The sequence below is a fragment of the Homalodisca vitripennis genome, chromosome 7 (genome assembly GCF_021130785.1).
Source record: "Homalodisca vitripennis isolate AUS2020 chromosome 7, UT_GWSS_2.1, whole genome shotgun sequence".
NCBI lineage: Eukaryota > Metazoa > Arthropoda > Insecta > Hemiptera > Cicadellidae > Homalodisca > Homalodisca vitripennis.
The window spans coordinates 97,055,275-97,081,117 of record NC_060213.1 but is presented as its reverse complement, the minus strand read 5'-3'; the positions used below and the strand labels follow the sequence as shown (position 1 = coordinate 97,081,117).

At 34.2% G+C, this 25,843-nt stretch overlaps 1 protein-coding gene across 2 annotated transcripts; it reads left to right on the top strand.

The window, feature by feature from the left end:
- Positions 1–237: 237 nt before the first annotated feature.
- Positions 238–24,767, top strand: LOC124366075. 2 transcript variants are annotated; one of them, XM_046822298.1, is made up of 7 exons: positions 238–716; positions 2,075–2,213; positions 5,382–5,528; positions 19,316–19,634; positions 21,435–21,561; positions 23,178–23,263; positions 24,555–24,767. In XM_046822298.1, the coding sequence occupies exons 2-7, from the start codon at positions 2,108–2,110 to the stop codon at positions 24,736–24,738; spliced, it is 969 nt and encodes a 322-aa protein (XP_046678254.1). In that variant the 5' UTR covers positions 238–716; positions 2,075–2,107; the 3' UTR covers positions 24,739–24,767. The 2 variants fall into 2 exon arrangements, with proteins under 2 accessions (XP_046678254.1, XP_046678257.1); XM_046822301.1 differs by lacking the exons at positions 238–716; positions 2,075–2,213 and adding an exon at positions 4,292–4,798.
- Positions 24,768–25,843: the final 1,076 nt, after the last annotated feature.

Genomic DNA, 25,843 nt, shown 5'->3' with positions numbered 1-25,843 from the left:
TTGCGCTGCATCCTGCAGCATCCAGCTTTGAAAATGTAATATATATATTACATTTATACATATACATACATATACATATTACACCACCAGGCTCTATTAAATTCAGAGTAGTACAGAGCGAGAACGCGCGGACTGCTTATTCCACTATTCTAATACGCGGGCTATCTCTAGTTGGCAGGAGGGGCCCCTCCATCCCCACTTTTTCTCTCCGCCTGTCACGATCACCCCATTGAAAACAAACGGGAGGAGCTCGTGAGTGTTAGTGGACCATGACTCATGGTAGCTAGATTAGTAATGTTATCAGTGAAATATACTAACACTAACAGTGAGGTTTGGACTGAGTAGGTATAAACTACTCCTACCAGAGAACCGGTCGAGACGAGACCAGTCAAACAAAAGTCAGGGCATAGACTGTGTTTAGAGTTCAGGAGTTAGTTTTTTTAGGGAATTAGCGACAAAGGTGTCTTTAAAATCTTGTTTATGTATAAACAAAGTGTTTTTATTTTCCAGCTTTTTGTATGCTGTATTGTTAGATCATAATTAATGATATATAGGCTATTAGACGTTGGGCAGAGTATGATAAGCGGATCCGGTTTTTATTTTTTATAGTAAATTGGAAGCTCATAATATAAAACTAAATGTTAAAGTTGTCCAACAAATAAGTAGGTCTGGGGTTTTGGAAATAATTGAGATTGGTGCTAAGGTGAAATAGCAAGGTAAGGTTTACACCACAAATGTTATCTAATTCCCTAAGTTTAAATATATTGTCGGGGAAATTTTAATAAGTGGTCTACACTTGTTATTTGATTGCTATATTATTGAACAACTCGATAATCTACTTCAATAATATGTAAATATAGTACACAATAGAGATATAATAAATGACCATAACAAGAAGAATCTTGGACATAACAATCTATAAACATAAATTTTACAATAACATTACGAAACAACAAAACCAACTATGGTCTAGACTTAGATATCAAAGAAACCTTACAATATTTATAACTTGCCCAGCTTGATATCAATAAGTAACCGCTTTTGTGAAATGGAGGAAAGAATTCTCCCCATGGGTTACCAGAATCCAAACTCACGTATGTTGAAGCCACTTAAACAAATCTTGTCACTTGTGAGAAGTATCTTACATATTTTCCTCATATTCATTACCTATTACTATAACTAATAGGCCTAAGTTGAAATCATATTATGCTAAGTTAAATAAATTGTAATATCGAATTATCCTACAGCTTCAAAACTGTAATAAATACTTTAAAAAATAATCAACTAATTTCCGCAATTTCGCTGAAAATAAACTAACTAAGAACAAGTCGATGGCACATTTGATTGTTACTGTATGCTACTATTGTTGGGCAGAATATTTTTTTTTATATGGAAAAATAACTTTATTGAGATGAAAAAGTCATAATCATGACAAATTCATCTCCTCAGTGATGTAGCTTTAGTTCTCGCAGACCGAAAGGACTTAGTCTGTTCCTTCTAAGACAGTAGGTGGAAGTTGGCTTATGTAAGGAGCTCAATTTTCTATGCGGCAAACTGTTCAATCTATGCCTTAACATTTATGCTTTATTACAATTGATAAGCATTATTTCTTTGGGTAATAAATACCTGTTTTTTATAGCACAATTAATTAGGAATACACATATAATACGTTTATTAGATTAAGATTTGAATTTACGATTTTTTGTTATATGTGTTAAAATCAAACATGACATATCGTCTAGATTCTTGCCAATGGCCATTAGAAGGTTAGTAACTTTTATAGTCTGTAGCTCCTAAACCAGTAAGTTTAATAGAAATTTCCAAGAATAAAAATGTTAAAAAACATTTTGTAATATCCAAAATTGCAAGAAAATTTAGGGCATCCATAAAGAAATTGTAAATTTGACTGAAATACTAGAAAATCCTATCTCATTAAAAATACTTTACTTTATGGTTGCCTGCTAATGACTGTGTTAAAGAAAGAAATTAATGTGATTAAATAAGATTTTGTGTCTAAGTTAATTAAAAAATTCTTCCTTTATAATCAATTAATTTTATGTTTCATGTATTGAAGAGGTCATATCATCAAAGTACACTGTATGCCAATATGTTTACTACTAACATTCCTCCCAGAAAAGTAAGGAGAATGATGAAGAAACAACGGATGTTGGAGGAAAAGATAAAAAACGCTAAACAAAGCTTTTCTCACTCAGGTACTTTTTCTAGTTTTATAATATAGTATTTAGTGCCTGTATTTTTGCTTAAAGTATTTTCCCTCATATTTTTAGTTAAGTTAAACTTCTTTGCCCATTTGATAATTTTCTTCAATTTTTTTTTGTTTTCTTAGAAGAATCTAGGCTAAGTACATTTTAGTGTTTATCTTGAAAAATTGTCAAACCTGGTAATATAATACTTACTAGTTTTAGTGTGATTGTTAAGGTTATTGAGCGTTAGTGTAATAATTTAAACTACAATTACATGTAATGAAATACAAATTATGCTTATTTTACAGAAAATAATTTTCATTTCTGATTTTACTAATTTTTTATGGTTTTATATATATTTTTATTTTGTTGGACATTTATTTCAGACCTGTAAAAAGCTCACTGGCTGGTCCCTATACAAATATGAGTGTATATTGCCTTAGTACTTGAAGCTGCAATCTTATCTGCTTGTATGTAACAAACAGGTGTAAAAAATTGTTATCATTATAAATCATCTACAACTGGTCTCACTACATCATTTAAAAAAAAAAAACAGGAACATGCTTTTTTTCTCTTTTTTTAAGCCTCAGCTACACAGCTATGTAGGCTTCGATGTTCACTGGTTTATCTCGTGTCTATACATGATTGGCCCTCCCCGGGATTTGAACCCGTGATCTCTCAGTTAGAGAGCCGAGACTATAACCATTAGTCTACGGAGGAGGACAAAAAACATGCTTAACTGTATATGTTAGTAACAATTATAAATTTTGAAATGTAAATAAACATCAAACAACATGTCAGACAAAACATTACTGATGGACATATAAGACAGATGTTTGTATTTCAAATTTTTCAATCAATATTTTATATGATTGACACAATGAAAAGTTCTGGAAAGATCATATTAGGCTTAAGCAGTACTTTACGAACTCTCCTAGGCAAATAAAGACCAATCAGAAAACTGGAGAGGATAATTTTGTTGTTATATTTGCTTGGTAACCAAATTGGGAGTCATCAAAATAATTTATTTCTTCCGGAAATTTGTTAACTGCTCAGCAAGAACAGGTCTGAAATCTTTGAAAAATTAGACAGAGTGCAGTGGTATGGTAATTATTATCTAACTTTTAACTGTTTTTATATCAAAGTTCATCTTCTGTCCTTTTGCTGTCTGTCTAATTCAGAATGTTTCCATTTTCTTGAGTGTACTTACACATACTTTTTATTGTAACTCAACAATCAGTAATGGACTCACCATAATTAATTTGCAATCCAAAATATAGGTAAACATTAATAGCCTAAATATTTGCATTGTTCGTGGTTTAACCCTTAATGTTTATTGCATTTTTAGAGCTTTATCAATAATGTATAAAAAAATTGTTTTTCTGTTATGTAATGTTGTATGGAAATTAAATAGATATATATTTATTTCATACAAATTTGACAGAATAGTACAAAAGATAGTTGGACAGACATTTACATAGTGTGGTTTGTACCATGACTGCTGTCACTACATAAGTTTCTATATTTTTATTGTTGATCTATACAAGCAACTATGTGAAGTAAGCGTAGAGTAAGGTTTTTTGTACATACTTACATGTGCTATAGCCTTTACCTCTCAAACTGGCAAAGTTGTAATTTGCTTACACATAACACATACACATAACACACCATCTACTAGTTACAATCTGATATTGGCTGATTTATATTAAGAGTTATATAATTTTGATCAGAAGACTCCACATTTTCTACTAGTGTATTCGTTTTTACATATACACAAGTTAGAATATACCACACTACTTGTCGTGTAACAAGCATCGCTGATGTTGCATGCATTTTCAAGTTTATAACTCACTTTATTCTCAAAGTGACAGGCAGTAAAAAAAATGAGGTCATGTGCATTGGTGTTTATTTCTTTTTTATTTACAAAGATTTATTTATTGTTTGAGATTTCTTACTATATGATACATTCACATTTCTCTTCATTAGGTTTCATAGCAGTGCTTGAGTAATAGGAGTCTATATACTTTTCTTTTTACTCTGTGGTACACACAAGTCACCAAAACATTAGGTTGTATGTGTTGGGGTAGTTAGGCTACACGTGTTGATCACATGATAAAAACTAATGTCTTATATCAGTTTGTTTACAAATTTATTTATTCTAATATTTGCTCGTTGCCACCATGGTTACCCATAAGGCCAATATAAAAAATATCCGCTAATGTCCAGCCTAAATGAAGCTTCTCGGATAATTTCAAGTCTATAGATCAGTTTGTTTTTGATTTTTCATAGGGACAGTCAGACCAAAATGAAATTTTGCCAACCCCATGAGTAATCGCTAATGCTTAACCAATAATTTTATTCCGTCACGGGCCGTTGAAATCTGACAACTTTGTACTTGGCAGCTGCACTGTTTAAGACAGCTGTTTAGTTGTGTTGGTTATTTTACGATTATAGTCTTCTGTTGTGATACAAAATAGATTGTGGATTGTTGTCTAGTGAAATTTGTGAATTACTGTATAATAGTATCAGATTCAGTAATTCTGGATGGACGTACAGGTGGAATAGAAAAGAGCGCATACTGAAGATGACTCTGAGTAGACACCACTTTCTTGTTAACCATCTTGTATATAAGCTTTTTATTGTACATTTTATTTTTTTTTTAAACAAAACTGTATATAATTATATATTTCCTTTTAAGCATAAAAATTAAACTAAGTATTTTTTTTTAATTTCTATATAAAATAGATTTGGTGTTTTGTTTGTGTAGCATAAAATATGTGAATATTTTGTGATAGATAAACTTTACTTCTAACCAGCAAACGTCTACCCTTATGGTTTAAGGGAAATTTTAATTATTTTTGTACTATACAGTTTATTTTTCGAAGTAAACCGATGTGTAACCACTTGAAGTTTTGTTGTTTAATGAATGTACAAGAATTGGAGAACTGATGGCATTGAAAGGATTATAAATTTGAGATCATATTTATTTTTACGAAAACTATAAGAATAATCATGTCATACAAAAGTAAATTCATATTGCATGTATTAATTTTGGTCCTCTTGCTGCTAAATAACCTTTTCAAGTTTGTATCCAATATATGATAAAAAATTAACTGCTACAACAGAGGTTTCTCAAAATAATTTATTAGTGAAAATCTTTGTATTTTTTATTCACAGGACCATCTGGATCTGGATTTATGAAACCTGAAATTTCTTGTAATTTTGGATCAGTGCCCTCTATAGGAGCATCCTTGAATTCACTGGTTCAGACAACACCAGGAGTACAGACTACAAGGTTTGGGCCCGTCATTCACCAATCGACAGGTATTGAGATAAGTACTAAAATTTTAATTACCTATATTTGACAAACATATAAATTGTGACATTGCCCATCTGTCTGTACAATAACTCTTGATAAAAAGGACCTAGAGACTTGAAAATTGGTATACAGTTTCCTCTTGTTCCAAGGAATGCCTGTTTACCACCCTGTCTATGTAATAACTTTGATAGAAACCTTGTAAAGACTTGATAATATTGGTATACTTATCCTCTTGTTCCAAGGATTGTCTGTTTACCAACCTGTCTATGTAATGTAAGATGGTGGCAGACCTGGTCTGCAGAAGCTTGACAAGGGTTATTTCGCTGCGTTGATTTTGTATTGTATTGTCATTATTTGGCGGTGTTTATTTTCGGCCGGGTGTGTCGGAGTTTCATTGAAGCCAGATGTATTAGCTCCGTACATCAGCGGGGACAGTTTACTGTGAGTAACTGAATGTATGAGTCAGTAACTAACCCAACTGAACACGTTGGCCACTGCAAGCTTCATCACAGGCAGCGTTATCATCATCAGCGCAGGCAGTGTGCGCCGCTGCCAACCACTGCTCGCCGCAGCAAATTATCCCGCCTGTGACTAATGCTGTACCAGACCGGCTCGGCTCTAACTGACCGCTGCGAGTGTTTGTTGGTGCGCCTTCAATTTTGTACTGCAATGAAAACACTCTCCTGCATTGCCGGCCTTGCGGATTCTTGTTTGAGGGCGTTTTAACGGCCTTGTCCTGCAGTTTGTGTTTACTAAATATTACTGACTGTTGTTTTTCATGGCTCATGTGTTCGGCGCATCGCTTGGACGAACTGCTCTTGATTGATAAGCTGCTTTTATTGTATAGTTAAGGGTTACTTTGTATTTAAGTGTAGTAAATCAGCTTTAATTTAAAGATGCTTATTTCTTGTATACATTACTGATTTTCTGTGATTATTTGTGCTGTAAATATTATTGTATAATTAACTAGTGACCACGTATATTTTATTAATTACTTACAACATGCCACCAGTAACTAGAGGTAGTGGTATGCTTAATTGCACGGATGGTTTGTACCATTTGAATGATGAAGTAATTGAACTGGCTTCTAATTTCTGCTCTGAACTTAAAAAAGTAGGGAGCAATTTTGGTAATGACATTGTTGAAAAGCTTGTACCTCACATATCTGCCATTATGGCCAAACTAGACTCTACAGAAAAGCTCTGTAGGGATCTAAAAATTGAAAATGAAGGTCTTTGTTATCAATTACAAACTGTAGAGACTAAGTTTACAGATCTCAACTCTAGTTATAGGAATAAATGTAACGAGTGTGATGCTATAGAAGATGACTGTGATCTTGAAATAAAAAGTCTCCAAAATAAACTAAGTCTTTGTAAGCAAGAAAATGTTATTTTACGAGACCAAGTGAATAGTGTAGAAACTGGCTGTATTTGTGGTACTAAGTCAAAGGAGTGTTCTGGGTCTGATGTCACTCACAACACAAACACTGTAATTTCGGAACTGGAGGTCAAGATTTCTGACATGGAGGCAGAACGTGGCAGATTTCTGACCACCGTACAGGTGTTGGAAGCTAACATTAATTATTTAAATAGTGAAATTGTAAGACTGGAGGGGGAGGTGCTGTCGGGGGCGAGGTATGTTGGTTCTCCCGATCTTATGGCTGAACTGTCTGAGTCTATGGATGGGGGGGAGATGGATGCCTTACTGCCCGTCCCCTCTGTTTCTGGTCAAACCTCAACAGGTTCTGCTTGTTTAGAGCTTTCAAGTGGCGACAGCCTGAATTTTAAGAATGTTTTATTGATTGGAGATTCAATCATACGACATGCAGGTAAAAGTACTCAACAAAAAGGGGGTCATGTCGAGTGTTGTCCTGGGGCTAAAATTAATGATATCAAGCAGAACTTGTTGAAACTAGTTAACAGGCAGTTCTCTGTTATTTATTTACATGTAGGCACAAACAATCTTATACGAGGCTACAAGGGGGGGCCTGGCTACAATGGCGGCCATGGTAAACGTCAAGCACTTCACAGCATGGCGGATTTGCTGTACACTGTAAGGACTCAGTTTCCAAATTCCAAAGTTTTTGTAAACAGTGTACTGACTAGAACTGACATTTCATACAAGGTCCTTTTTCACTTTAATGAACAAATTGAGCTGATGTGTGGTAACTTTGGAGTCACTTATGTGGAGGCTAACTGCTCTGTAGGGAGGCGTGACCTGGCCCGAGACGGACGACACCTCAATAGGAGAGGTATAACTCATCTAGCTACGCTTTTTGAGTCTGTTTTCATTGCGGCATTGCAGCGGTCTGAGGGTTTTGAAAAGGTGTTGACCCCTTGCACAGATTTTTTATGAGTGGTCCCCCCGGGGACTCTGCAGTGGCAGATCTTGGACACCTGGATAGCCCACCTGATACTGTAAAGATTCTTCATCAAAATGTTCAGGGTATAAATAACAAGATTGATAATTTTCAACTTTTTATTGACGCCGAAAATGTAGATATAATTTGTTTATCTGAACACCACCTGAGAGATTTTGAGTTTGAGGTTTTGTCACTGCATGGTTACACTGGTGTTACAGCTTTCTGTAGGAAAATTTATCAAAAGGGAGGTGTTTGCATTTTTAGTAAACCTTCAATAAAACACAATGTTTTAGATGTCTCCCAATTTTGTCAGGAGGGTAGGTGTGAGCTTGCGGCAGCGATTTTTCAGTTCAGACAATTTCCTCTTCTTGTTGTTACCGCTTATAAACCGAAACCTTTTTCAGCGTCAGTGCAAGAACATGAGATGTTTTATGAATGTTTATCCGATTGCCTCCAAAAAATTATAAATCCAGAAGTTAGAACTGTTGTTGTGGGTGATTTCAATGTTAATCTCTCTGTTGCTGACGTGAAAGTAGATAGTCTTCTATCCATGATGGCATCTCACGATTTAAGCAATAAAGTAAATTCATTTACGAGGGAATTTAAAAACTCCCGGTCCCTAATTGATCACGTATATACTGATCTTTCTGAAGACATTTTCAGTTGCTCTGTCGTGATAAATGCACTGTCCGATCACCATGCACAAATCTCACATGTCAGGTATTTATCTAGTCCTGATTGCCCTAAGTTTATGCTTAAGCGATCATTTGTAGAAGATAATGTTCGTATTTTTAGACATCTTCTGGGTGGGGAAACATGGCATGATGTTTACGCAGCTAGAACAATGGATGATAAGATGAGCTTGTTCATGTCCTCTATAGAGTTTTATTTCATTCAGGCTTTTCCTGAGAAAAGGGTTCGGATTCGTGGGCGTTCTCCAAATGCCAAAGTGTCTTTAACCCAGGAGCTAATAATGATGGATCTAATTTTCAATTAATTAAATCTGGTGTTCCCCAGGGATCTGTATTGGGACCATTCCTATTTTTAATAGCAATAAATGATTTCCCAGGTAATATACCATGCAAATCGGTATTATATGCAGATGATACTACTTTAGTTTGGAGTGGAAAAGACATGAGAAAATTGCAAATAGATCAGAATGTATCAATGAATATTGCAGAGAGCTGGTTTAAAACAAATCATTTAAATATAAATAAAAAAAAGACAGAATCAATTATTTTTTCACTAACTAAATTAACTGAAGCAGAGTCTATTAAACTACTTGGCCTATACTTAGACAGCAGTTTGAAATGGGATGTACATATAAAATACCTTTGCAAAAAGCTATCTAAAATCATTTATTTACTAAGAAAACTTAAACTGTGTGTTAGTAGTGATATGTTGATCAATGCGTATTATGCCTTTTTTCACTCTCAGATTGTATATGGCGTTACTTTATGGGGAAATAGTACTTATATGGAACAAGTTTTTAGATGGCAAAAATATGCTATACGGACCATAAAAGGACTGGACAATCGTGAATCTTGTTTTCCCATTTTCAAAGAATTAAAAATAATGACACTCCCATGTTTATATATATATTTCTGTCTAATAAACGTAAAAGAAAATTTGCATAAATATAAAATTAGATCTGATATACATAACTATAACACAAGAAATAACTATGCCCTAGATTTACTACCTGCTAGACTTACAAAAACAAATAACAGCATATTTTGCATGAAAAATCGATTATTTAACAAATTGCCTCAATCCGCTCACACTGTCTCTGTTAATAAATTCAAATATTGCTTGAGAAAGTGGTTAAAGGAACAAGTTTTCTACAAGGTTGATGACTATCTAGCTACTGATTATGGTAAATTTAAGGACATCTTTTACTAATTTTTAATCAAAGCTAAATTCAGATTAGATAGTTAAATGTATGTATTTTAATGAATTTTGATGTAATGTATATAGTCTATTCACTGTTCATTGTTTTAAATTTTATTAGTTTATGTTTTTTGTGTTTTTAACTGTTGTCTAATTATTTATTCATAAATGTATGTCTTTTAGTCTATTAATAATTTACGTTTTTATTGTTGAAGCTATTACAGTGTAGTTTATATAGTGTTATAACTATTTATAATGTTTTATATTTGTTTTAATTTTCACTTAAATATAGTGGTTATATAGTATGTCTTTTAATCTATTGATAATCTATGTTTTTAATGTTAAAACTATTACAGTGTACTGTATATAGTGTTGTAGCTATTTATTATGTTATTCTACATTTATTTTTCTATATTTATTTAAACCTTCATTTAAATATAGTAGTTACCAACAACTCAACAAGCAATAAAAAGTAAAATTATGTTGTATTGATATTGACGAAATCTATTGCATCACTGTATGATTAATGATGAATAAAATCTTGAATCTTGAATCTTGAATCTTGAATCAAATTGAGCTACGTGATTTGGTTGCGCATTGGTATTATAAAACTAAAGACCTGAGTTCTTCTGATGAGAGAAGAAAACAATACCTTTCTTTGAAGAGGCAATATAGGGCTAGTGTGAGGGAAGCTAAGTTATCTAAAGTTAAACATTTACTGCAGACTTCCTCAAATAAAGTTAAGACTGTGTGGGACATAGTGAACGAGCATAGAGGTAAGGCAAGAGTTTTGGCAGATATCCCTCGAACCATCAAGGATAGTAAAGGAGTCATTATTAGGGATCCGAAGGACGTTTCTAACTTGTTCAATGATTTCTTCATTAATGTGTCGAATGCAAGTTCATCTTCCATATCGTTGTCTCTTCTTCAACAACAATCATGTGCAGGGGTGTCTTCATTTTTCTTTTCACCTGTTTCTGAAGTGGAAGTATCTGACATCATCAGATCTATAAAAGCAAAGGCTTCTTCTGGCTTCGACAATATATCATCGAAGCTTCTTAAATCATGTACGGAGTATTTTGTTAGGCCACTTGCTCATTTGATAAATTTTTCGTTTGAAAATGGCCTGTTTCCTGACATTTTAAAGTTGTCTATAGTGAAGCCGTTACATAAAAGGGGACTGGTTGAGGAACTTGATAATTTCAGGCCTATTTCGATTGGATCGACATTTTCTAAGGTGTTTGAGAAGGCAGTTTTGATAAGGTTAACGGCTTTCCTGGAGAGTAATAAAGTTATGTTTGACAAACAGTTTGGCTTTGTCAAGGGAGGCTCAACTGTGAAGGCAATGTTTGCTCTCTTGGATAAAGTTGTTAAAGCTCTTGATGAAGGACAGTTTTCTACTGGTATCTTTTTTGATTTGAGAAAAGCATTTGACATGGTTTCGCATGAACTTCTTTTGCAAAAGCTTGACAGAGTGGGTGTGCGTGGCTTGGCAAATCAATGGCTGTCATCTTTCTTGAGTCAGCGTAGACAAGTTGTGGAAATTCCATACGTTGACGTAAATACTAGGAAAAGATGCTTTTCTGACGAGCAGATTGTCAAGACGGGTGTGCCACAGGGCTCCATACTTGGACCCTTCCTCTTTATTTTGTATGTGAATGACCTCAGCAGTTGTGTTTCGAGGGGCTTGTTGTGTTTGTTTGCTGACGACACATCACTTGTAATTGATGAGTCTTGTCGTTTCAATATGGAGATAAATACGTTTGTTCAGTGTAATTCAATAGTCCAGTGGTTTCAGAGTAATGGTTTGGCCGTGAATACTGATAAAACTACATTGCTAGATTTTTCAATTTCATCAAGACGCAATGACTCTTTGAGTGTTTGGGTTGGCGATACAGAGGTTTGTTCTGAGCAAAAAGTCAAGTTTTTAGGCCTAATTATCGATAGGAATCTTAGCTTCTCCTTTCATGTAAATCATGTCGCACGTAAAGTCTGTGCTGGTATTTTTGTTCTTCGTAGACTTTCATCTTTCACGGGCACCGATGTGCTTCTAACTTCATATTTTGCATTAGTTTATCCCTACCTTTCATACGCTGTTGAAATTTGGGGTTTTGAAAATTGCAGAACAAACCATGTCTTTCTTTTGCAGAAGAAAGCGGTGAGAGCTATTGCTGGCATCCGTCAATCAGAATCCTGCAAATCACACTTTAAGAACTTCAATCTGCTTACTTTTCCAAGTATATATATTTACCACACATTGGTCTTTTTTAAACAAAACCAGGGCATTTTCGAGTCACTAATTCCGCAGTCCGGACACTGTCTCAGAAATAACAACAAATTAAATATTCCCCCCCATGCAACCTCTTTTTTCAAACATCACTGTTTTTATAATGCCGTAATTTTTTATAATTCTCTTCCTGTGGACCTAAAGAATGTAAATGATATAATGGTCTTTAAGAGAACACTGAAGGCTTTTTTAATAGAAAAATGTTTCTACACCCTCAGTGAATTTATTGGAAATAAATAGTCTGTATGATGTAAAATTAATTAGTTTTAATAATTGATTAATTATAATATATAAATATTAATAATTGATTAATAATAATTTTATAGATACAAAACTGTACATGTGTTTTTTTTTTTAATATTTATGACGCAATCCAATGCATGTTACATGTCTGATGGAAATAAAGGATATTTGATTTGATTTGATTTAATAACTTTGATAGAAACCTTGTAAAGACTTGATAATATTGGTATACTTATCCTCTTGTTCAAAGGATTGTCTGTCTACCAACCTGTCTATGTAATAACTCTGATAGAAACCTTGTAAAGACTTGATAATATTGGTATACTTATCCTCTTGTTCCAAGGATTGTCTGTCTACCAACCTGTCTATGTAATAACTCTGATAGAAACCTTGTAAAGACTTGATAATATTGGTATACTTATCCTCTTGTTCAAAGGATTGTCTGTCTACCAACCTGTCTATGTAATAACTCTGATATAAACCTTGTAAAGACTTGATAATATTGGTATATTTATCCTCTTGTTCCAAGGATTGTCTGTCTACCAACCTGTCTATGTAATAACTCTGATATAAACCTTGTAAAGACTTGATAATATTGGTATACTTATCCTCTTGTTCCAAGGATTGTCTGTCTACCAACCTGTCTATGTAATAACTCTGATAGAAACCTTGTAAAGACTTGATAATATTGGTATACTTATCATCTTGTTCCAAGGATTGTCTGTCTACCAACCTGTCTATGTAATAACTCTGATAGAAACCTTGTAAAGACTTGATAATATTGGTATACTTATCCTCTTGTTCCAAGGATTGTCTGTCTACCAACCTGTCTATGTAATAACTCTGATAGAAACCTTGTAAAGACTTGATAATATTGGTATACCTATCCTCTTGTTCCAAGGATTGTCTGTCTACCAACCTGTTTATGTAATAATTCGACTGCATTGATCATAAACTTATTTTAGAAAAACTTAAAATCCTTGGTATAACAGGAAAAGAAGCAAAATGGTTTAAAAGCTACCTGAGTGACAGGAAACAACTAGTAGAGCTCACCTGTAAGGTAAACAACTAAATACAGAGAGTAAAATCTGAAGCTTTATCAATGTGCAGAGGCGTTCCTCAGGGATCTGTACTTGGACCAGTGCTTTACATACTTCTAGCTAATGACTTCCCAAAATACCTAGAGGAATATTGTGAAGCAGTGATGTTTGCTGATGACACTGCCCTAATTATCGCCAACAAAAAAATGGAAGACCTTGAAGTAAGCAGTTATATTGCTTTCAATATGGCAAAACAGTACTGCTACAAAAATGACCTAGTGCTTAATGAGACAAAAACTAATCAACTCATATTCACAACAGTTTCAAATAATTATTGTGGACTACCAGAACTAGAAACTGTGTCATCAAATAAGTACTTAGGCATCATATTGGATAACACCCTTTCCTGGACCTTACATGTGGACCATCTATGTCAAAAACTAAACTGCGGGCTATATGCTGTGCGAAGATTAGTGCAGATAAGTGACAAAGAAACAGTGCTGACTGCCTATTACTCGTTGTTTGAAGCACACCTAAGATATGGGCTCGTAGTATGGGGAGGCAGAGGCGCAACAAATCTGCAAAGGGTGTTAGTAATACAAAAAAGAGCAATACGAACATTAAAAGGACTAAAACCACAACACTCCTGCAGGGAAGCTTTTAAAGATTTCAAGATTTTGACAATAACCTCACTATACATACGTGAAGTTATAATATATGCGTTAAGATCAGACCAAGCCAGATTGGTGGATCAACATAACTACAACACCCGAAACAGACACAACTTTCAACTACAGGCACATCGACTCAGCTTGTATGAAAAGAAGCCTTCTTATCGAGGTGCTGCCTTCTTTAACCGGCTACCAAAAGACCTACAGAAACTACAGGATAAACAGTTCAAGAAAGCACTCTCAGACTGGCTCTTAGACCGATCCATATACACCATACAGGAGTTTCAGGACTGGAGGAGTCTATAGAACTGAAACTACTCTCATTATTATTGTTATGACGCAACACTGTACTCAATGTATATGTGAATAAAGATGGATTTGATTTGATTTGATTTGATAATTCTGATAGAAACCTTGTAAAGACTTGATAATATTGGTATACTTATCATCTTGTTCCAAGGATTGTCTGTCTACCAACCTGTCTATGTAATAACTCTGATAGAAACCTTGTAAAGACTTGATAATATTGGTATACTTATCCTCTTGTTCCAAGGATTGTCTGTCTACCAACCTGTCTATGTAATAACTCTGATATAAACCTTGTAAAGACTTGATAATATTGGTATACTTATCCTCTTGTTCCAAGGATTGTCTGTCTACCAACCTGTCTATGTAATAACTCTGATAGAAACCTTCTAGGGAGTTGAAAATTGGTACATTGTTTCCTCTTGGTCGTAGAAAGAACTCGTTAATTTTGGGTCAGAACGTAAAAGGCAGTCATTTTGTCTATTTGGTTATTTTTGAGTTAATTCTTTTGTTTTGTTAGGTCTTTAATTACTTAATTGTACTGTTTTTGTGTATTAAGAATATAAACTAATTTGTGGTTGAAAAGATACCGTGTGCCTCGTGTCACAACTCCTTAAAATTATACAATGAATACTACTTAAAATAACCATTTTTTTTTTACACAATTCATCATATAAAAATGACATTTTGTTCTAGTTCTGAATTATTTGTAACAACTCTCTAATGTTTTCCATTTATAACTCAACACAGAATTCAGTAAAAGTATGAATTTCATCTTGTGAAGTCCACTTATGTAGTTTTCAATCACCTTTACGTTCCTTGTTGATATTATAGTACAGCGGTCGATTTTGGCTGGGTAGCACCCTTAAACGATGTAGCTCAGCCGATTCTGGCAATCGTTCTAACAAACTCACTTAGATTATTTTCTTAACGAATAATAGTGAGTAGAGTACAAAATACAAGGAAAACAAACAATAATGTGGTAAAAATGAAACTATGGTGAATGTGAGGAATCTGGTGAAACTGTACATTAAGTAACCTCAATCAAGAAGATTTATATAGTTAAATATACAAAAATAACAACAGCATACTCAAAAATACATCAAACTAGTGTACAACAAACTAGTGTACATCAAACAAGTCTGGAGCTAATTTTCTATAAATCAGAACAACTTTTCGGAAATACTTAATTTATTCCAAATTTTAAATTTCACTCAAAATTTAACAAAGTTTTACCAAATCTTGATTTGCTTTTCTTCAAAATTTCTCTCAATCGGTCAAATCTAATTTAGAGTCTGATCAAAATTAAAAATGAAACTAAAAAGGTATACTTCACCAAAAAGGTTTAAATTAACAAAATAAAATGTTCTCTTCTCAAAATATTCAAAATAAAAATTACACAATGCTTGATGTAAACTTTAGGATCAAAATCTAATTTACAATACTTCAAAAGTTGAATTAATTATCAGACTGTTATATGGCAAAATTTAGAAAATTTAACACAACAGTATAAAACAAAAGGTGATAAACTAAACGCTGGTACGGGACTTACTACTTTGAAGACTATGGAGGCTGAAAAACTATTACGCACTTAAGGAAAAAAAAGAAATTTAAAACTTGACTTAAAACACACCGGGTAAAAATTAACTCTATATCCCAAATGTATAGGAATAGAGGAAGTACTATGGCTTCTGAACAGCACGTGTAGACGCTCTGCACTCGACTTAAAAGACTACCCCTCTCTCCTCAAACCAACCGCGACCGGCTCGGGAACCTATCACCGTTGACATCTCTAACAGCTGGAGAGGTCAAACCAACAAAATAATGTCCAACTACCGCGTCTAGTTAACAAAGAGCCTACTTCCTACCGCGATTCAGCAGAATGATTATAACTACGGTACACTAGTAATACTTAATATAAAACATCCGAACTTAAAACTGACACTACAGAGAGCGGTAAAATGTTCTTTTTTCACCACGGTACTGCGTGTCGAGTAGGTAGTGGGGAAGATATGCGTGTTCTAGAGCCCAAACACAGACATCTTTAGTAGCAATGGAGTAGTGGTAGACTAAGCACTGCATGTGGTTTATCAAGGCAGTTTTAAAAGTCGAATCCTGCGTTGCTGCTCCGTAGATGTTTTGATGTGGCTCCAAGAGGCTGAGTTTCTACTCATAACACCATTATGTTCTGGGTGAGTAACTTCAGATCTACTTGTTCTACGTTAAAACAGAAAACAACAAGCCTTTCTAGGTCAGTCCAGACATCAGAGAATATTGAACGAGTAAAAGGAGCTGTGAAAATCAGTCCTTGGCGGCTGGTCTATAAACAAGCTGCTGCTCTGCACATGTCTGATCGCTCAGAAAGACAAATATTGCGTTTTGTTCTCCATTTCCACCCATATAAAATGGCTATCGTCCATTAGCTAAAGCCTAATGATTATGCAATGCGGAAAGCATTTGCAGAGCAAATGATTGATCTTGTAATGTCTGATGACAAAATTTCAATGATGATTAACTTCATTGACATTGACGAAGCACGTTTTCATTTAGACGGTCGTGTTAATAAATAGAACTTTTGTTATTAATCTGCTACAAAACCTGAATAACTACATGAACATCCTCTGCATAGTCCCAAGGTCACTGTGGGTGTGGTTTAAGAAAAAGTTGTCTCATTGGGCCATTTTCTTTTAACTCTACAACTGGCAGTCGCCTGAAAATCAGTCGATATGACACGTGCCTGTTTGACATCTGTTATAATCAATACACGAACTAAACTGCAATGATTCATATACCACTGGAATCAGAAATAGTTGCTGATTTGATCGATGTATTTTGTTTTGTTTTGTATGCCATGATTTAAGTACGACATATTGAAAACGAGAGTTGTTTGTAAACAGTCGGCCATTGTTGTTGTATTGTTACCCGGTCACGTTATTCTTGTCCATCTAAAACGTAAGTTTATTACATGAAATAAGTGTTTTTATGTAATAAGTGTGTTTATTTATGCGTATAAATTCTCGTAGATTGTGTTTTATCAGTTTATTTTGTGATGTTATGAAGAAATATATGTGAAAAAATATATTAGTGAGCTTTTGTATTCTAGGCTATGTGCAGTGTTGTGATAGTTTTAGTTAGCTTTAGGATCATTTTCATATGCGATGATCATGATATAAAGCTTCTTTATTTATTTTTATAGGCTTACTTTTAACCTATTTTATGAATTTTTCGAGTAATAATTAAGGTTTTGATGAATGTTATAACACAGTCGTATCCATAGCAACGAATTTAGCCGTATTGTACTTTCTTCAGTTTAGAGTATTTCATAATTGTTTTAATAAACAAAATGTAGTAAACTATACATTTTCTAAAACTATAAAAAATTTTCAACATTTTGGGTATGTTGGAAATATTTTTTTTCACACAATATGTCTTTTATAGGTGCACCCCCACCATTTTTACATACCTTTTTTATTTTTTTGAAAACAAACTTAGTAAAAAAGTGATAAATTTCTTATATATTGGGGTTTTTATTTTCATAAATAAAAATTAAATTTTCTTGTGAAAACAATGATATATAATACATATAGGTTTATAATCAAATTATATTTAAAAAAAATTAAAAACCGATACTACTGCCAAACACCTCAAAATGGCCTGCCACTTGACGACATTTCAACTGCCAGCTCGAGGGTTAAGAGGGTGGTTGAATAGTTACGGTCAATTCGCAACATTATCTATGGATGTTACTTAACTTCTTGATCCCTGAACTTCAGAGAAATCATTTAGTGCCCAAGAGGATCTATTTTCAGCATGATAGGGCAATTGCCTATAAAACAACCAATGAGGTGATGAACTTTTTGGTCGAATAATTTCGCATTTTGGGGACATTATATGATCGGCTCGCTCCCCAGTCAGCATTTTTTGTTTCTTTCTTGTGGGGGTTCCTTAAAGCAAGGGATTACACAAACAAACCCTGCAGACTGGATGAATTGAAAGTGGCCATAAGCCATTTCTCCTGCAATGTTAGAGAAAGTGTTTCAGCTTCAATGCAAGACTGGAAGAGTGCAATGCTAAGCTCTCACTAATAGGTGAAAGGAGGTTTGTTGAGATTGCTCAGCACTCTACGTGCCGTCCGGACCACTCATAATTACGACAAATATAAATAGTGTTAATCATGGACAATTTTGTCCATGATTGAAATATTTAAACACATTTTCAATTATACATTTCTTTTAATTGTAACACATTAACCCATTGCGGATCACTGACAAGCTGGGCTCGTCACTCAGGGGCTGGGCCTAACGGCACGATGACGAGCTCAGGTCACAAAAGCGGTCTGCTTTTCAGTTACCCTCCAAATAGTTCTATTAATGTCTGATAGATCGGGCGATCGTCTTCACTTGTCAACTAAGAGTGTTTAACAACGGTATACGTTAAGAGTTTTCAAAAGTTTTATAAATATCCTACAGATCGCAGTTGTATGTCGAAGTTGAAAAATCATTCATATGAGTTTACTTTCTGCTTTTTTAGCGCTTCTGATTGGGTGTTTTCCTCAGTTGTTATTATAATACTTTTGAGGTTAGTGACACAGAACTAAATGACGCAGACGTACATGTTGGTGGGTTTAGTCTAGACTATGGCCCGGATGTTGTAATCACTTCGTCCGAGCTTTATTTAGACTATGATTCAGCCATCATCCTGCCACCCCGGAACCTTGCTCCCGTGTTATCGTTCCTACATCACGGATACCCCAGCAGGCCCATGTTCCATCTGAACGAATACCTTCAAAGCTGAATTTTCTAGTATACAATAGCGAGCGATAAGATGTGGCGCACCATTGCTGTTCGTGTGGCCGCTGACCGTAAATTAATTCGTGCCCGCTGGTGCCCGCACGCCAAAACAATACGATCCGCAATGGGTTAATTCATTTAGTACTTTACTTTCTATAGAAAAATGTTTATGGACTTGTGAATAATTTTGTTTATTGTTCCAGAAATAAAACCATCTTTAACTGAACAGTTCAAATCTACATTTCCTGCATTTCAAAGTTCAACGCCGTCAACAAGCAGTTTACCTCAAAACAATAAAGAAGATAAACAAATTACTGTGGATCCTAACCCATCTGAAAGTTTTACAAATATTCAAAACGTTGAAATTAACGGAATAAACCCCAAGAGTCCATTTCCTAAACTTTTAATTTTTAAAGGCTGTGCAAAACAATACTGTGGAGGTGTACAGTTTTTAAGAAAGAGCTTCTATTATTCTATATATGGACCACTTACATGTTTGAAGGAACAATGTGGAGATGTAGTGTAAGTATAAGAACCCTTGAAGCTTTAATTTTGTGTTGATTAATTTCAAAACAATTATTGTTTTAAATTAAATATAATTTGAATTTGAATTGGATTATAAAGTAAAGCCATTCGAGTAACAGATTACTAATATTGTTGTGTTCAGCTAACTGTTATCAATTCGATCATTGATTAGTTCCTAAATTGGCCTTTCCTTTTAAAACTTGTAACTGAAAATATTGCAAAATTGAATCATTTGTTGGTTTATTGAGGAAGTAAGGATAGTGGTTTTAGAGAACTTCATGGTGGCCTCCCCAGGGTTTGGTCCTTGTTCTTATTTTTCTGTTTTTTATATTTACACTGCTGACATTCCTTATACCCAGACTAGAAAGTTTATGCTGGTGACTTTACTGTTGTGTCACAACAAAGGGATGTCCATAAAAACTAGTCATAGAAACTATAAAGTTCTACATAACGAAACAAACTGTCCTCTCAGTAATATGGTAGCAAACTATGGATTTCATAACTGGTTAAAAGGTGTACAGCTCAAACACAGTGAACATCCTTGGTGCTAAGAAAGAGGGGAGCAGTCTGTGCCGATTTCTCATATTAAAGAGCTATCTACAAAATACAGCAAGCAAAGCAAAGACTAGGCGATTACTTACAGTATTTAGCAGCAAATGCAAAGTCTTGTGAACATTAGATATGTCCTTACTCTATTTTACTGCTCTACACCGTTCACCTGGCCAGGTAAACAATGCAAATGTGAGAGAAATAAATGTACAAACAGAGCAATGGGTATGGTAACTGGCACGCTTATAACTAACCCTCTGTAATGGCTTCAGATACTAAACAATATAGCCTATCTATGTGCAATGGGTTAGTAGACTTTGATGGGAGAGTTTTATAGATCTTATCTGTTTCCAATCTTTCCAACGGTTATCGCAAGATTGGTCCCCAGGTTAATTGTTACAGAGGGCTGCTTAGCCCTAACTTAACCTGGTAAAATAAGACATCTTTACTTTACTTCACTTTTATTTTTTCCATTTTGCAAGATCTTCAACTCAGATAAGCCAGTTGAAGTTCAGTTACACGCTTGTGGCTTTTCAGTTTGACAAGCAAAATAACCTTGACATCTAACCCAAGAAGACTAATAGAACAAGCCTCTCTTGGAAGTAATTGCCATGTAACATTAAAGTCCAGATCCGAGAATAAAAATCAGTCCTCCAATTGTAGAGTGGTCTGCCGATCAATGACTCAATCCATGAATGACTATTCTGATCACTATCTAGGAGAACAATAGACCAAATTTGGTTGGTCATGGAAATTTTCATTATCTTATCAAGACTAAATTTTGTGATGGGAGGTCAATTTTGCTTTCTACTCTTGATGTTAGTATGTTGAACATTTTAAAGTGATGCATAAACATATTCTAGTTGTTTTTTAAATTGATACTACACCATATGCCTTGATAATTGTCTAATTTAATTGGCACAGGTCATATAGGGCATTCATTTTTTAGAACTAAAGACTTTTTTTAATTGAATCAGTTTGCAGAATTGCCATGCTTTCTTTTTATGTGGCTAAATCAATTTAAGTTATATTATGTGCTTGGTGTATACAAAGTGTGTATCTGTCTACATGTTGCCTGCAACTGATGACTCTAGATTACAATGCATGTAAGCTATGTATGAAGGGTTAAGATTAAATTGCCACATGACATGGTCGGTAGGCCTAGCTTGCCGACCATGTTTGTGGTTTTTTAACCACTTAATGGAATAATTATAATGAGCTGTAGACCTTGAATGTTGATGTTTGCAGCAAAGCAAGACTCTGGGTTGCTGGGAATTGTGTGCGTGAAGGCCAAGGTTACACAAGCATAGAAGCAGAATTGGATGCAATGTACAAGCTCTTTCAGGAGCTGCGAACCACCAACTATTATATTGAGGTAAACTAAGCTTCAAAGTAGACTCATTGAATTTATCTCTTAATCAGTATACAAGTGTCAACCATTTCTTTAACATTTTGATCCATAAGCAAGATTTTGAACGATCCTAAACTTGATACGTTTTGTTGAAGATTCGGACGTAATCCATTTTTCATGTGCTATATTTTTCAATTTTGGAAATACAGATTGTTACTGGGACCAAATTTAGTGAATACAGTGGATTTTGTAAATTCAGTTTGATTAATTATGTAATTTTGGCCATTAAAACAATGGGTGTGTTTACTCTCATATCTTGTGTTATTTTTCAAAGTGGTTAATGTGAATGATTCTGCATACATCTCGTTCAATCCAAGCCATAAATTTATCGCCCGATATGATCATCTTCGTTTGTAAAAATCATTTTTTTTTATTGCGTCTTTGTATCTGGAGTATCCATATTTTGTCCATAGTTGTATACATCGGTTGCACAAATGATTTATAATTGAAAATTACCTAAGGAGTTTGCTATATGATTCCATTTATTCCTCTCTATGAGCAAATGTTGCATCCATTTACCAAGAGTTTTTCACAGCCAATTATTTACAGGAAATAAAAAACACACAACTTTGTGATATGCTTATGTCTTTAACTATTCATAGTGTACTTAGATTCATCTCTTACTCAAAAGCATGATCTCGGATATATTTGTTCATTTGGCAACGTATAAATTTCTGTTTTTAAACATTAGCTTTGGCATTTTTGCCACCATGAAACCAAACTAAAGGGTTAAACAGGGACCTGAAAGCTTTTATTATTTTTTAAATTAATATTATCCATGTAGTATAATTTCAAAACAAAGAGAAATATATGGAAAAAATATATTACAGTTTGTTAGTGAACCGAGATTGTAACTGTGTACACCCATAAATTGTTCAGTGAAATAAACAAATTATAGATAGATTATTTAGACGTGAAATGGTTTGCGCATGGAGTTGTGAGGGGTATGAGGGGCTGTGTGGAGTAAGGGGAGCGGAAAGGCAGGTGCAGCTGGTAGACTACTAGCACTATTGCAGATTTCGTTTTGATACGCGTCTACGCTTTCATTGTGCTTCGTTAACATAAACTTCAGGGTACTGTTCTCCACATAAACGTTGTAGACCTATATTATTTCATCAGTTTTTGTTCAATTTTCTAAACCGAAACACTTGCGGTGTCTCTTTTAAGCACTGATAATTATGTTTTTAGCCATGCACTTAACTGGTGGAGCAGACAGAACTGACAATCTGCGCTGATCAGCGGGCTGTAACATTTGTCCACTGCGCAACCAAGGAATGTTTCACGTCGAAATAATCCATCTATATATTTTATTGAAAGAAAATCTTGAAATTGACAAAATAGTACTTATGCATTTTAACAATGGAAGACTCTAATAAAAGATTGTTTTCAGAGGGGGGAATTGTAAGTGAGTGAAAATGGAAGGGGATTGAGAAAGGAATTTAAAAGAATAGTGATAAAGTTGTGGTTGACATAAGCTACAAAAATATAATATAAAATAAAAATGTGATAAATTATACTAATATAAAAGAATAATGTATTGCAAGCCACTACTACTAAGGAATTTATTTACTTTTTTACAGCTTAAGGACAGTTATATGCCAGGAAAAAAAAAGACGTTTCCACCGTTTCTAAGCAATGTTGATCCATCTCTGAGCCATATTTACAAGTAAGTAAAACAAGTTTTATCTGTCATGTTGATATCTTCTGGTGTAAATACTGAAATCATAAAGTAGAATTTTTGACAAAGAATATTTGTAGAATCACACATGCGGTAAGTAATATAAATTTTTTTGTCAATATTTGAGAGATAAACATTAGCTATCAGTTTGGTCCAGTCAGGAGAGGGGCGCAACCAGAAATTTCTTCTGGGGGTTTGGCCATTTAACCTTAGGTGGATGGATGTCTGGGGGAATAAATTAGAATGAAATGCCATTTTATGCTACTTTAAGACTGAAATGAAGTGAAATGTTGTAGACCTCAGCTGTGACACAAGCAGGAGGCGGCAAGCGCACAATAGTATATGCTGTTTGCTAAACCATGAGCATAAACAAGCATAACATTTGGGGCTTCTTTCATACATTACAGTATCACAAAACAATGGAAGGGATTATTTCTGTATGTTAACAACTAAATTTGATATAACCTAACTAGCATGAAACTACATAATAATTCTGTTTAACCTACAAGTTTATTGGAACAACATTTCTGACCTGAAATATTGAAACCTGCAAGGATTTCAGATATTGCATCTTTTCTTAATTAGTGATTCGTTAAGGAAAAACAATGAAGGGAGGGCTATGTCACGCATACTGAGGTGGTGATAAGAGACGCAACCTAGATGAGGAGATGTTTATAAGCTGCAATGGGGAGGGTCCGGGTTGATTCCGTAATTAGGCCCATGATGATTGGCAGCAGCGTTTACATTTGGGGTAAGATAAATTTCACATTTTTGTTTGACTGTAACACACATCTTTGTGTAGTTGTTTTTACGAACCAATTTTGTAAAATTAAACGTGGTAGCGTGTTTATTACATTATTAACTCAATACCTTATAAGAAAATAAAAAAAATATTGTAGGTACTTTTTATGGATATTTATTCTTTTGGATCAAGATTCTTATCATATAGTTAAGAGTAGAATGTACCAATTTAATTTATAATCTTATATCGGCCAATTTTAGAATTTAGAATATAAACGTGCGTGACATGATAAATCAAATACAAAGCGTACGTTTACAATAATTTTGGCATCGCTGCAATTTATTAGCGAGATCCACAGTTATATCATTGCAAATTTGTATATTATGAGATCTTATTTCATTCCATTCTTTTAAGTGAACAATATTTGGTGTACGTTTGGATGAAAGCAGATTTAGCTCAGATCAGGTACAGTTTTAGAGCAATATTGGAGTGACTTGGAGTAAGTCACATAAACAGGGCTAATTTATTTGTTTCTAGGGTTGTTTGTCTACGGAAGCGGGATGGAAGTACTTTTGTACATAATATACAAGGGGCAGTGGACTATGTTTCTTCAGCTAGGGAATTGCTCGACTATATAAAGAATCACGGAAACACTGGTTCTAAGGCAGATCTCTTCATATTTAATGTCGACAAATCACAACGTACTGAAATATACCGGTAAGTACTTAATTTGTAAAAATATACATATGAATGGAGTTTTGTGTATATAATTGTAGAACTAATTTGGAAACTTGAGTTATATTTATGTGATGTAATGCAGACAATTTTATTGATTCTATCTGCATCTCTGTCATGTCAACAATAACTGATATGACTAATGGCATGAGATTTGAATGTGAATATCCTATTAAATATTCTCATACCACTAGTCGAAACTGAAACAAGTTTTTAAAATCTTTTTCTCATTTTTCTTTAAAAAGTATAGTTTAAACAAAGAAAAGATTGTTAAAAGATGCTTCTTCCGTTCATTGGTGTTTTTTTATGCTGAAGAAAGGGGACAGAACTATACTACAGGTAAAGATTGGTGTCCCGTGCTTGTGCGAGCCATAGAACAATTACGGCAAAAATCAAAAAAGTGTTAAATGTCAATTGTTTTTACATCTGTTAATGCTTATTTCAAATGCCCTTTCAATGAAGAATCCCATGGACTGTGAAGTAAGTTCTGTTATTTGTTTCCTTGGTGTTAAAGGCGTGAAAGCAATTGAAATTCACCAACAGAAGTGTGAAGTGTATGGACAAACATTATGAATGATGTAATGGCATTCAAATGGGCAAGAGCTTTAAAAGATGACCGAAAAAATGCTCATGATGAAAAATGCAATCTAAAACCCTCAATGATCACCTACGAATTGGTGTGTGAAGTTAATGATAAAGCAAAAATGAATAGACATTTCACAATTACTTCGTTATCAGAAGAGTTTCTGTATGACAATTTTATTGAGAAACACGTTTTCCTGTATGACAATGAATTTCCACATGCGACAAAACTAAATTAGGATCTCATCACAGCATTTTGCTAGGAACAATCTGATAATCCTCCTAAAAGTCCCAATTTAGTGCCGATTTGTTACCACTTGTTTTTTTTTCGTTAGAAAAAATATTTCAAAGGTCAGCACCGCATCAACGACAGCGTAAAAATTATAGCGTTCAGTAACGGTTAAATCAGGCAACCGTTTTCTATGATGACAGTGTACAGAAGGTTGTTTTTAAATATGATAAGTGCTTTAATATTGATGGCAATTATGTAGAAAAGTAGATACAAGTGT